The sequence below is a fragment of the Sapajus apella genome, unplaced genomic scaffold, assembly GCF_009761245.1.
Source record: "Sapajus apella isolate SASKATOON/1434 unplaced genomic scaffold, GSC_monkey_1.0 scaffold171, whole genome shotgun sequence".
Classification (NCBI taxonomy): Eukaryota; Metazoa; Chordata; class Mammalia; order Primates; family Cebidae; genus Sapajus; species Sapajus apella.
The window spans coordinates 13,168-26,677 of NW_022437111.1; the positions used below are offsets into that span (position 1 = coordinate 13,168).

Here is a 13,510-nt window from a genome sequence, read left to right on the forward strand (position 1 = left end):
CATAAGGAATCATTGTTATGTGAGAGTTTTGGTTTGAGGGCTTTTCTCATTGTAGTTATTAGCAGGCTGAATTTCCACAACCAAAGGAGTCAGTTGAGTTGGGAAAATCAGAAAACATTGATTTTTATATTCCTTGTGTGCCATATATTGTTCTAGCTATTTCATATGTTATTTTTTAATCATCTAAAACCCTGCAATATTACCATGCTTTAGACTGATGATGCAGACATCATATTTTTCAGTATTGTGTTATCATGAGTTTAGAGGAGAGAACACTGAGGCTGGCTTTGGGAAGGTTGCTTTGGATCACACAGCCAGGGCCACAAGTTAAGAACGCCAGTTTCCATCTGTCCCTTCTTATTTTACCTAAGTCCACAGAAGAGTGAGCATAAGCTAATAGAGTCTAGAATCCAGAGATGAGGCAGAATAATTTATTTGGCTTTGGAATGAATTGAAATACACAAACACGCACGCACACACACACGCACGCACGCACGTTGCCCTTTTCACCTGGTTTGTCTGTTCTGCTTTAGTTTTTCTGAGTTGTCAAGGATCCAGGATGTGGGTCAGCTGACAGTGTGTTTGTCCTGGAGCAGTCACCATGGGCACCATCGGAGGAGACTGGTTCCCTTTGAAGAGACGCCCACGGAACATCCCGGCCTTGTTGTCAGAAGGCCTGGGCACGAGCTCTGGGTCTGCCCACATTGGCTCCATGACGTTAGCCAAGTTACTTCACCTTAGTTAAGTCTCTGTCCTGGACTCTACCCCAGTACAGTGGAGTGGTAGGTTGGGACTGGGGTCTCCCCCTTGCAGGCTGGAAACAGTCTGGTTCTGAACATTTACTCCCAATCATTTCTATCTTTTCCATCTTCCCTTTGTTCTTGCTGTAGGGCTTTGGGAACAAAACACAGGGCCAGAGGCGATGAGTGTCACCAGGGCTAAATGTCTGCAGATCTGCCGGTTCCCTGCAAGTTCACTCACTCACGCTCCTGGAGGGGGTGCAATGAAAACTTGTCCTCAATTTATGTTGAGATATATCCCATGGTATACTTTTTTCTTTTGTTTCTGTCTTTTTTGTTTTTTGTTTTTTTTTTAAATTGTACTTTAAGTTCTAGGGTACATGGGCAGATTGTGCAAGATTGTTATATAGGTATACACATGCCATGGTGGTTTGCTACATCCATCCGCTGTCACCTACATTAGGTATTTTTCCTGATGTTATCCCTCCCCAATTCCCCAACCCCCAATGGGCCCTGGTGTGTGATGTTCCCCTCCCTGTGTCCATGTGTTCTCATTGTTTAACACTCACTTATGAATGAGAACATGTGGTGTTTGGTTTTCTGTTCTTGTGTCAGTTTGCTGACAATGATGGTTTTCAGCTTTATCCATGTCCCTGCAAAGGACACGAACTTTTTTATGGCTGCATAGTATTCCATGGTGTACATGTGCCACGTTTTCTTTATCCAGTGTATCATTGATGGGCATTTGGGTCAGTTCCAAGTCTTTGCTGTTGTAAACAGTGCCGCAGTGATCATACGTATGCATGTATCTTTATAATAGAATGATTTATCATCCTTTGAGTATATACCCAGTAATGTATCCCCTGATATTTTTAAGCAACGCATTTGTATTCCTAACAGTATTTGCCTCAGGTCATATAGATAGGACTCCACAACCTTGGGTGAGGCCCAGACTCCATTGGTTGTTTTGCTGCCGATAAACCCATCGAGTAATTGAGCCCAGGTGGTAAGTGTGAGTCAGCTCTCATGCCAGCCTCATACAAATGTTCTCATTGATAATGAATGGTTTTACAAAGTATTTTTACCTATGATCTCTTTACAACTACCCAAAGTCCTGTGATGATACCATGACTCCCCTTGGAGACTGATGAGGAAGTTGGGCTTCACACCGAGGCAGAGACTTGCCTGAGGCCGGGATCCCCTCCACATCTGCAGGTGGAACCAGTGAGCTGCCGGGTGGGAGCCGCTCCCACACCACCCCTTCATGCATACTTCTGAGCTCCCAGGGGAGGGAAGTGCAGACAGGCTTTTAGCCCCGATGGCTGAGACCCACAGGGTGACTTGGCTTTGCCAAACCCCAGACCAGGAAACAGGGGCTGTGGGAAGAGCCCAGAGAAGGTGGGGTCGAAGAGGGGACTGCCATCAGCTTGAAGAAACGTGCTCTGGAGTTGGTGACATTCCACAGCACCTAGGAATTTGAGCCCATCTGCACAAAGCTCTGTGAGGCTGGAGACTCGCTGAGATCACAGAGCGGCAGGAACAGGGAGTGCTGTGGAAAGACAAAAACATTTTGTCCTTGAGCCTTCTCAGTCTGTGCAAGACAGGAAATTCCTCAACTCTCCCGAGGCAGCCAGCTTTCCTGACTGCTGCAGCCTAGCGAGAGAATTGAGATAGATCTATGCATTTCCAATCCTGTGCCCCCAAGCCCAGTCCCTGCGCCTTCTGCCAAAGCCCGTGGCTGCCCTCCGTCAAAGGCTGCGATGCTGAGTCTGGAGAACTGGAGAGCAGCAGGGGCCTGAGAGCCCCATCTTCCAAGGGGACCGTGGAGGGTTACCTGCTCTCACACTCAGGCTCCATGCCCTTCAACGGCACCTGCTTTGGGGGAAGTTTGCCTCCGGCCTCCTGGGCCTTCCCAGCCTCTCCCCATCCAGGTTCCCAGAGGCTGTGCTAGGAGAGTTCCACAGTAGGCCTGATTTCACTTTCAGTGGCAACGGATAAAAATTCAGTGGCCAGTGATGATGAGCATTTTTTCATATGTTTGTTGGCCTGATGTATGTCTTCTTTTGTAAAGTATCTGTTCATTTCCTTTGCCCACTTTTGAATGGGCTTGTTAGTTTTTTTCTTGTAAATCTGTTATAGTTCTTTGTAAATTCTGGATATCAGCCCTTTGTCAGATGGGTAAACTGCAAAAATTTTTTCCCATTCTGTTGGTTGCCGATTCACTCTAATGACTGTTTCTTTTGCTGTGCAGAAGCTGTGGAGTTGGATTAGGTCCCATTTGTCTATTTTGACTTTTGTTGTCAATGCTTTTGGTGTTTTGGTCATGAAGTCCTTGACCCAGCAATCCCATTACTGGGTATATATCCAAAGGATTATAAATCGTTCTACTATAAGGACACGTGCACACGAATGTTCATTGCAGCACTGTTTACAATAGCACAGACCTGGAACCAACCCAAATTCCCACCGATGATAGACTGGACAGGGAAAATGTGGCACATATACCCACAGAATATTATGCAGCCATCAAAAACGATGAGTTTGTGTCCTTTGTAGGGACATGGATGAACCTGGAAACAATCATTCTCAGCAAACTGACAGAAGAGCGGAAGATCAAACACCGCATGTTCTCACTCATAGGCAGGTGTTGAACAATGAGAACACCAGGACACAGGGAGGAGAGCACTACACACTGGGGTCAGTTGGGGGGAAATAGGGGAGGGACGGTGAGGGGTGGGGAGCTGGGGAGAGATAGCAAGGGGAGAGATGCCAGATGTAGGTGATGGGGAGGAAGGCAGCAAATCACACTGCCATGTGTGTACCTATGCAACAATCTTGCATGTTCTTCACATGTACCCCAAAACCTAAAATGCAATAAAATAAATTTAAAAAAATTCAGTGGCAACTTTGGAGTTGAGACCTGCCCAGATACATTACATACCCTGGAAATCTCTCCATGGCTCCACTTCCTGAAGAAGGTCTAGTATTTGTGATCCTATGTTAATAACTCAAAATGCCAGTGGCCCTTTCCCTAGAAACTGAGGGTTTAAGTTAGTGATATCCTAACCCTCTCCTTCTCAACAGCTGCAACTGCCAAAAACAAAAACAAAAAAAGCTAAAATGGCATTACTGAAAGTCAGTGGACCAAGGGAAAGACCAGAGGCTGGGCAGCCATGGCTTGTCCTGCACCAGGGCCATCCCCTGTGAGACGCAGACGGCAGGGCCAGCCCCTCCACACCCGCTCCCCTTCAGCTCCTGGGAGGTGGGGGTTCCAAGAATGAGGAAAGGCTGTTTACTCACCCATCTTCACAAGAAACTGGATGGGAGTGAGCGGCCAGCCTTCCACCCTCCTCCTCAACTTGCTGATGCCCTCCCTCTCTCAGAGAAATTGATTTTTTTCTCCCAGATTTTATTGAGGTGTTACGATGTACAATAAACTACATATACTTAACGTGTTTAGTTTGATGTTTTCACATAAGTCCACACTCATGAAACCTTTGCCATGATTTTTTAAAGTGAACTTCTCATTGCCCCCTAAATGTTTCCTCATGCCCCTTTATGATCCAACACCCACATCCCCTGTCCCACGCCACTGCTGACCTGCTTTCTGTCCTTGGACTTTGCATGTTTTAGAATTTCATTGAAATGGAGTCATCTAATACGTACTCTCTCCTTGTCTTGTTTCTTCTGTGTGTGTGTGTGTGAGAGAGAGAGAGACAGAGCCTTGCTCTGTCTCCCAGGCTGGAGTGCAGTGGTGTGATCATGGCACACTGCAGCCTCAACCTCCCAGGCTTAAGTGATCCTCCCACCTCAGCCTCCCAAGTAGCTGGGATTACAGCTTGGTCTCTTTCATTCAACATAATTATTGTGAGATTCGTCCCTGTTGCAGTGCCCTCAGTAGTTCATCCTTTCTTGTTGCTGAGTAGTATTCCATTGTGTGGATACATCACACTTTGTTTACTTACTCACCAGTTGATGGACATTTGGGTCATTTCTAGTTTGCAGCTATTGTGAATGAAGCTGCTCTGGAAGTTTTTGTACAAGATTTTGTATGGATATGTGCTTGCGTGTCTCTCGGGAACATACCCAGGAGTAGATGACTAGATCCTAAAGGAAGTATATGTTTAACTTTTTAAGAAACTGCTAAACTGTTTCCAGAAGGTTCTGTGCCACCTGTCATGTGTGAGAGTTGCAAGTTGCTCCACATCCTTGTCAAGACCAATTCTTGGGATGTGATGTCTTTTTATTTTTAGCTGTTCTAATAAGTGTAGTGTCTTTGGCTTTCTTAAGGTGTTTAAAACCTCCTAGGATGGGAATGGAGCACCATATAATTATAGAAAATGATAAAGAAGCTCTTCAGTTCTGTCTTATGAGAGATACCAACATGTATTGTTAAGTTAAAAACATGCCAATCATTTTGTGTAATGTGTTTTCATTTACTTTTCTAAGAAGAAAATAAATACCTGTTTGCTTCTATATGTTACACACGTAGATCATCTGTGGCAAGATGAACAAGAAACTGAAAATATGTTGCCTCTGAGGAGAGATGCTTGGTGGCTGGGGGATTGGGTGGGAGGGAGACTTTCACACTCTTTGGTACCTTTTGAATTTTGTGCCATGTGAGTGTATCACTTATTTGAAAAATAAATATTTTAAAAACTCACAAACTCATGAGAGCTCCTTGTTGACTCCTGGCTGTCAGGCAAGAACATCATCATTGCCAAGCTGAGAAATGGGAGGCATCTTGTTCTTAATGATCTCCAGGAACTCCAAACATTCTTTCTCTGTTAGCTGCCAGCTTCTGGTGGGAACCTGAGCATCAGCGCAGTCATGTACCAAGTGGTCATTTAGTCTGTGTTTGTTGAATGAATGCATTAATGTTCACCCCATGTTCTGTTTTCTACCACACAGAAAAGAAAAGTAGCAGGAAGAGTGAGTACCTTCTGCCCGTGGCTCCCAGCAAGCCCACTGCACCCATCTTCCTGCAGGGCCTCTCTGATCTCAAAGTCATGGATGGAAGCCAGGTCACTATGACAGTCCAAGTGTCAGGTCTGTCTCTGCAGCTCTTTCTCAGGGATTAACATGAAACTGGTCTCAGTTGTGATGGGTGTTGTTCCTCGAGGACCTGCTCAGATCATTGATCCACCAGAAAATCAGATGGGACTTTCAGACAATGGACCCAAAGAAATGGAGACTCTTGTCCTCTCTTTTCTGCCTTCTCTGGATAGGATTTTCTGGATTCATGATTAAATGGTCCAAAGAAAGGTGATGGCCATATAGCTAGAGCAGTGAGAGATTAATTGGAAAATAGAGTGTGGCCAGTGTAGCTGGAAGGTTTTGAAGACAAAACCAAATTATATGAGAACTTCTCAAATCTCGAAAGATGTTCTCAGTTGCTCTATTCAGATTTTAAGGTGAGAGGATAAAGCAGAGGTTCTTCTAAAACAGAGTCAGGGAAACAAGAGCAAGTGATTAGTATCCTGGTCTGAGATATCACAGTGCTTGCTAGAGGTGAGTGAGAGGAGCCCAGAGAAGATCCTGGCACTCAATGGAAAACTCTGGCTGAGGAGCCAGAGTTTTCCATTGAGTGCATAAGCGGTAGTTGGCCACTGATCAGTGCCTCTGACAGTCTGAAGGTTGCTTTCCTGGTTTTTTGGTCCCCCTTGAGCTGCATACGCAAAAAAGATGGACTGTCAGAGAACCAGTGTACTTGCCCTTTTAGGTACGCTCAGATGGACTCCCTGCTCCTGCAGGCCATCCTTTGGTGGTCCTAGGCAGAGGGCTGGGTCCCTTCCCCTGTCCACACTCACTGTGCTACACACTGAGTCCTTGAGTTGAAAGAGATTGGAAGTGCTCTGCACCTGCCCTCAAGGTATTTGATGTCTAACCCATGGCAGACATGCCATGCGCTCTCCTGAGCCTCTCCAGGGCCTGGTATCATACAGCCTGCCTCAGTGGCCTCCTTCAGGGCCCGTGCTCCTCTAAAGTAGAGCCTAATGGCTCAGCTCTTACATCAGAGGAAAGCTTCACAGACGCCCATGGTTTTATGCTCCAACAACCCCCTAGAAACTGCTCAGAAAAGTAGACTAGTAAAAACTGAAAATGCTATTCACCAAGAGCCACGTTTGGAAATCGTGCTCAAGCTGGTGCCTCTCTTTACCCTGGGATGACATTTGTGCGATAGCAAAATGAAATGCTACCTGAGTTCTCTTTCTGCTGAAAATTTGCAAGGGAGTTACCATTGCCTAGATCTGGGTGCACCATGTGAAGCAGTGCAGAGCAGAAAACACATTCAGTTTTGACGCAGGAGTCCAGTTACCACTTGGGATTATCAAGCAGCTTGAATTCTGATTTTAAAAACTATTCTTCCTGATGATGAAAGCTTTCTGTTTCATCTCTGAAATCATATTTTTGTGTCTGGGTTCTTAGTATTTTCCCCAAATCTTATGTTAAATAATTCTGATGAACATGTATGGAGTGTTTCCTTTGTGCCAGATGCTCTAATCTGCTGTCCTAATGGGCTGCTAAGGGAGGTTTGATTGACTCATTTTGTCCTCCCAAGAAACACACGAGGTAGATCGTGTTAGCATTCCTATTTTACAGATGGCGAAGGTGAAGCATAGAGAGTTGTTGGAGTGTTTCATACAATATCACTGTATTAAGTGCAGAGTTGCTGCATGGCCAGGGAAGGACCAGTCCTTCCTATTAGGGATAGGACCTATTCCCCTAACCAGTCCCCCTTCCCCTCCTCCTGGTTCAGGGAATCCACCTGCTGAAGTCATCTGGCTACACAACGGGAATGAGATCCAAGAGTCAGAGGACTTCCACTTTGAACAAAGAGGCACTCAGCACAGCCTTTGTATCCAGGAAGTGTTCCCAGAGGACACGGGCACATACACCTGCGAGGCCTGGAACAGCGCTGGAGAGGTCCGCACTGAGGCCGTGCTCACGGTACAAGGTGAGGCTGACCTGCTCGGTGCGAATGGGAAGGAGGTGCGGCTGCAGCCTCTCCAAAAGTGATTTGGAGGCAAGGAAATCACATGAGCCTACTCTGTTCCCACTGTGCTGGGGACCCTCTGGTCTCTCAGTCCCACCCAGCCTCAGAGGCCATCTCCCTGTCCAACATTGCAAGCTCTGGTGGAGTGGGGCTGCCCTTCCCAGCTTTCTTAAGTCCCTGCCTTCTCTGGGTTACTGGTGCCAGGCTGCATAGAGTACTAAGAGGGAAATCTGTAAGACACTTAACAATCTGGCAGCAATAGCTTTTGAGGTAAGTTATGGGCTTAACAGGGTCCTTGCCATTAGATAATATATATAAGAGGAGAGGCAAGTTAGGCACACATGAAGTGAGTGGCAACCCTTAATCACACACATGGTATGCGGATCATTGGCACCTGGCTCGGTGCCCCTGGGCCTTCTGGGCTACCTCCCCTGACTTTGGATATACAATCATGTTAATATTATCCTCCGAGAGTGTATACAAGATGGATTTGCAATGAGAAGGATGTGCTGCATTTGTGTGTCCAATCGCAGTGATTTCTGGACAAGCTGTTACTTGGGTGACATGCTGTTTTCCCACCCTTCACCACCATGGAGAACTGAGTGAACACTGCCTGCTCAGGGGCCTCCCGGTTTAGCTCTGCCCTTTGCCACTTTCCAGAGCCTCACGATGGCACCCAGCCCTGGTTCATCAGTAAGCCTCGCTCGGTGACAGCCTCCCTGGGCCAGAGTGTCCTCATCTCCTGCGCCATAGCTGGTGACCCCTTTCCTACCGTGCACTGGCTGCGAGATGGCAAAGCCCTCTCCAGAGATACTGGCCACTTCGAGGTGCTTCAGAATGAGGATGTGTTCACCCTGGTTCTAAAGAACGTGCAGCCCTGGCATGCCGGCCGATATGAGATCCTGCTCAAGTAAGTCTCCATGTCCTGCCAGCCTCCCTCAACCCTTCCCTCCAAATTCCTAGCTCCCTTAACCCGGGTCTGAGAAGCTAGCAGCAGCACAAACCCATGTGGGGCTTGGACGTCCAGGTAAAGCAAGCGCAGGCTCGGTGCTGCTCACAAGCTTTTGCTTCTTCTACTTCAGAATAGCAAGTGTCCATTGAGAACCTTCCCTTTTGAGCTCAGTTACCCAGAATCCTCTGTCTTGTTACATCCTTGTTCCCCTGTTATGTGGCTTATGGTGAGTATGAAGGAAGGAGGAATGGATTAAAGTTGGAAAAGCAGGGGGATAGAGGGAATGTGTGTGTTACCCATTGCTGTGTAACAAATTACCCTGAAACTTAGCAGCTTGAAACATTTATCATCTCCCAGCTGGGAATTTGGAAGCAGCTTAGCTGGATGATTTTGAAGTTGCAGTCAAGCCATCAGCAGGGGCTTCTGTCTCTGAAGGCTTGACTGACATTGGAGGACCCGCTTCCAAGTTTCACTCCCATCACTGTGGCAGGAGGGCTCAGCTCCTCACTGGCTGTTGGGGGGGGGGGGGCTCGGCTCCTCACTGGCTACTGGCTGGAGGTGGGGGGACTCAGCTCCTCACTGGCTGTTGGCGGGGGCCCTTGGCTCCTCACTGGCTGTTGGGGGGGGGCTCGGCTCCTCACTGGTTATTGGTTGGAGGTGGGGGGACTCAGCTCCTCACTGGCTGTTGGAGGGGCCCTCGGCTCCTCACTGGCTGTTAGTGGGAGGACTCAGCTCCTTGCCCTGTGGACCTCTCCGTGGGGCTGCTCGAGTGTCTTTACCGCATGGCCGCTGACTTCCCCAGAGCTAGTGATCCAAGAGGGAGCCCAGCTCGGAGCTTGCGGTGTCTTCTAAGACCTACTCTTGGAAGCCACACACCATCACTTCTGACTTTGTTAGAGTGAGTCACTAAGTACAGCCCATTCTCAAGGGGAGGTAAATTCAGTTCCACCTCTTAGAAGAATTTGCAGACATTTTTAAACCACCACAGCAAGTTAACTTTTCAATGGGGAAAGTATTAGTTTTTTCTCACCTTTTCAGGTCACACGGGAAGGTCAGCTCCATGAAGCACACTGCTACATTCCCAGGCCTAGAACAGTGTCTAGCCCATAGTCCACAATTGGTAGCTATTTATTAAAGGAATGTGCTTCAGAAATGCTCTTTTACCTTGAAAATGCTGTCTCTTAAAATTCTATGCCAACCCTGGACTGATGGAGACAGGATGCCTTCTGTGGGTCCTGGGGTTGGTGTAAGCATCGAAGAAGAGCATTTGTCTGCCCCTCACCTATTCTACAAATAGGAGGTCGTGTCCCACCCTGAGGATGGTTAGAGCTGTCCTGGCCTGGGTGCCTGACCACTTTGCAAGGGGCTTTCTCTCCTTTACTTTACCATCTCCCCATACTGAGCCCTTTATGTTCACAGCTCTGAGCTACAAATAGGCTCTAGAGCTAAATGCCAAGGCTGCTGTAAAAGCGGATACATACCCCATCCCCTTAGGTCCTTTGTGACCATGTGCTTTATGCTTGTATCAGTTATCTTTTGCTGCATAACAAACCACCCAAATTCTTAATAACAATTAAAAATAGCTAGTTGGTTTTTTTTTTAAGCAGTTTTATTATTTCTTAGGAATCTTTGGGTCTCCTAGAAAGTTCTGCTGATTTGGGCAAGGCTAATCTCAGCTGAGCTGAATGACATGCCTATTGTGGTCAGCTGATGGGATGCTTTTGAGCTGCTGGTCACCCTACTATTATTAGCAGTATGCTCAGAACACATCAACTGCCTCTGCCTTATGCTTGAACTGGTTATTACTCCAAAATGGAGGGAAGGTGCATGCTTACTCCTTAAGTCAGTACAAAGAAAAAACTGGTGATGTGCGAAAATACCTGGTGATGATCTTGTCTGTATAGAAGGAGTAGCACGTTGAGATAATTCTTATGTTACTCAAGCCTGACATCCTATAGACGAATCCCACAACCAGCTGTGGATTGTGTGATTTTGATGGGAAAGGAAGGCTGAGTCTTGGCCAATGTGATAAGGCTTAACTGTTGAGTAGGCCAAGCAAGAAAGGGTGGGGTGGGGGCAGAGCCAAGCAAAAGGCTGTGGGAAGTTTGCCAGGCCAGAGAGGAGGCGTGCACCAGGAGGTCAGTAGGCAGACTGTCTGGGGCCAGCTGGGGACAGTCATAAAATTTAGACTGTCCCAGCTGGAAGGAGCTTCAGAAGTTATCTAGCCTCATCATCATTTAATAATGGGGGAAACTGAGGTCTCAGGGTCATGGACTTGCTCGTGGCCACCCAAAGGCAAGTAACAGAGCCCAAGTTCAAGTCCTCATTTTTTGACTTAAATCAGATGCTCTTCCATCCCTTATGGCTGTGTGTGGGGAGTTTCTCTCAAGTGCACGGGGAACTAGAAGGACCTGGGAAACCACACTAGATCCTCCACCTGTGCAGCCTTTGCCTCTTTTTCTTCCCCAAAGTCCAGCCTCTTCCTTCCTTTGGGAAGCCACTGCCTTGGCCTTAGCTTTGTCCCCAACTGAGAAGCAGCAAATCAGTGGAGAGTTTCCTGAGAGTATGTGGCAGGCCTGCCAGAGACCTCGCTCCTCCAGCAGCATAGACCCAGGGCAGGGTGCCTTTCGAGGGAAACGACTGGATGGCTGGGAGGAAGATGGGGGTCCGGTGGGCAGATCCTGCCTGTCCCTGCTAGGGTTGTAAGGGGAACCAAAAGGGGAAATGACAAAAATCTCAAAATTCCAGCTGTAATACTTGAAAAAATTGATACTTGCTAGGAAATTAGTTCTTTAAACCGATTTTTACGTATAAAACCCATCCAAGAGGTAAATGATTCAGGGTAGGACAGGATCCAAGGCTTCGTAACCAAAGAGCAGATCTCTTATTCAGGGCTTAGTAAGCAGAGGCAAAAGGACTCTGTTTGTGAAAGGTTCAGCATATAGGATGATAGCCCCGTATGCTCTGTGACAGTTCCCGGGATGGGGCCTAATCTTCAGCCCCAGCCCTGATTTTGTAACTGGGTGTGTGCAGATGTCAAAGATAGCCCCAAGACCCTGTTCCAGCAGCTTAGGTGATCTGACATGTGGGTCCCAGGCAGAAGGCCACTATGAACTTTATAGGCGGCAGATGAACCCATGGTTTGCCTTAAAGGCCCAGCAGAGATTTAAGTGTGTGGCTCTAGGAACAGCTACCACTAGATCACCCCTGCCACCGGATGATCCACTTAATAGGTCAGCCTTGGTATCCCAAGTCCTCCACCTTCTTCTGACCCCTTAGACTGATGGATGCCACAGGGTAAGGCCCGGAGTGGATTGGGCAGGAGCCCTCCAGAGACTTATCTGAGTCTGCGATCCCCACCTTGAGCACAGGTCATGGAAAGTGACAGAAGCCCCTACCTGCCCTAACAATGGGGAGAGATGGCTTACTCCAGCTTGGGGAACAGGGCTGGCTACCGCCAAAACCTCTGAGGAGTCCAGCTGGGGTAGAGCAGCCATCTGGGCAGTGTCTGCTCCTGATGTTTGCATCTGGGCTGTGTTCTACTGGTGATAGGATGAAACTCCACTGAGGAGATGCTGAAAGGGCTGCCAGGCAAACACAGCCCTTGGGCTCTCATCTTCCTGCTCCATGTCAACCCAGGCACTACGAGGCTGTACTTAAAAGTAGGAAAAGAGTGGCCTGACACTGGCCAGCAGCCTGGCAGAAGCAGGGTGACCTCACATGGTTATTCTGCAAGCTCACCCATAGTCCATAAGCATTTTTGAGTGTTGAGAGCCTGGGATGCACCGAGGACCTCTTAGTCTTCCCAAGGCCTGGCACCCATGAGGTTTCTAATTGCTGTTTGTTGAGCAAAGGAACATCCTGAACTCAAAATTCTCCAGACATGAGATTCCCTCTGCCTTGAATCTGTGCCCTCTGAGAGCCTGAGTGTTGAGGAGCGTGGCTGGGAGAGGACAGACTATGGGAGGCATGGCTGGGGAGGAGAGGGAAGTGAAGGAGCTGAGGCAGCCAGGAAGGCACCTGCACCAGCACAGCCTGGGACGGCATGAGGGAGCTGGGGAAAAGGACAAAGGAGGGGAGCCCAGCGGGTGAGAGGAGACCTGGACAATAGCAACAATTGACTTCTCCTTGCTTTAAATGAATGCCAGCACCCAACAGTGGGCAGCACCCCAGAGCCCCTGAGAATCCTATGCCAAGCCATGGGCTGCCAGTGTCCATCCACTGGAGGGAGGCCAGGAAGAGTGAGCAGGAGACCCACACATGCCAGCATAATGTACAAGAATGCATGCTCAGATGCCTGTCCACACAGGTATAACTCATATGTACACATATTCCCAAACATGGACCTGCAGGTACAGGTGCCCACCAGCTAGACCAGTGTATGTGTGCATCATGTGAATGGTTGATATATACATATGTGTGTGGACACACGAATATCCCAGACCAGATTTGTACTGATAAGCACAGTAGGGTGGGGTGCAAAGGTCATAGGGTCACAGGTCCCAACTCCTCCCCCCACTAGCAAGCTCTGTGAGTTTAGGCAAATTATTTAAACTTGACCTTTAGTATTATTATTTTTAAATAGAGATGGGGTTTTCCTGTGTTTCCCAGACTGGTGTCAAACTCGTGAGCTCAAGCAGTCCTCCCACTTCAGCCTCCCAAAGTGTTGGGATTACAGGCGTGAGCCACTGCGCCTGGCCTACTTCACCTTTATAAGCCTCATTTTTTTTTTACCTTACAAAAACAGTGCGAACTCTAATGTCACAGAGCTGTCCTAAGATTAAATGAGATGGCTCATGTAAAGAATCTGTCACAGAGCTT

At 47.8% G+C, this 13,510-nt stretch overlaps 1 protein-coding gene across 3 annotated transcripts in view; it reads left to right on the top strand.

Annotated features, from left to right (window-relative positions):
- MYLK (myosin light chain kinase) overlaps positions 1–13,510 on the top strand; it is a 120,307-nt gene that overhangs the window by 10,010 nt on the left and 96,787 nt on the right. For all 3 annotated transcript variants that reach the window (XM_032267750.1, XM_032267749.1, XM_032267751.1), the window contains exons 2-4: positions 5,652–5,789; positions 7,501–7,698; positions 8,398–8,647. In XM_032267750.1, the coding sequence (XP_032123641.1) occupies positions 5,652–5,789; positions 7,501–7,698; positions 8,398–8,647 (586 nt within the window). The remainder of the gene's footprint in view (positions 1–5,651; positions 5,790–7,500; positions 7,699–8,397; positions 8,648–13,510) is intronic.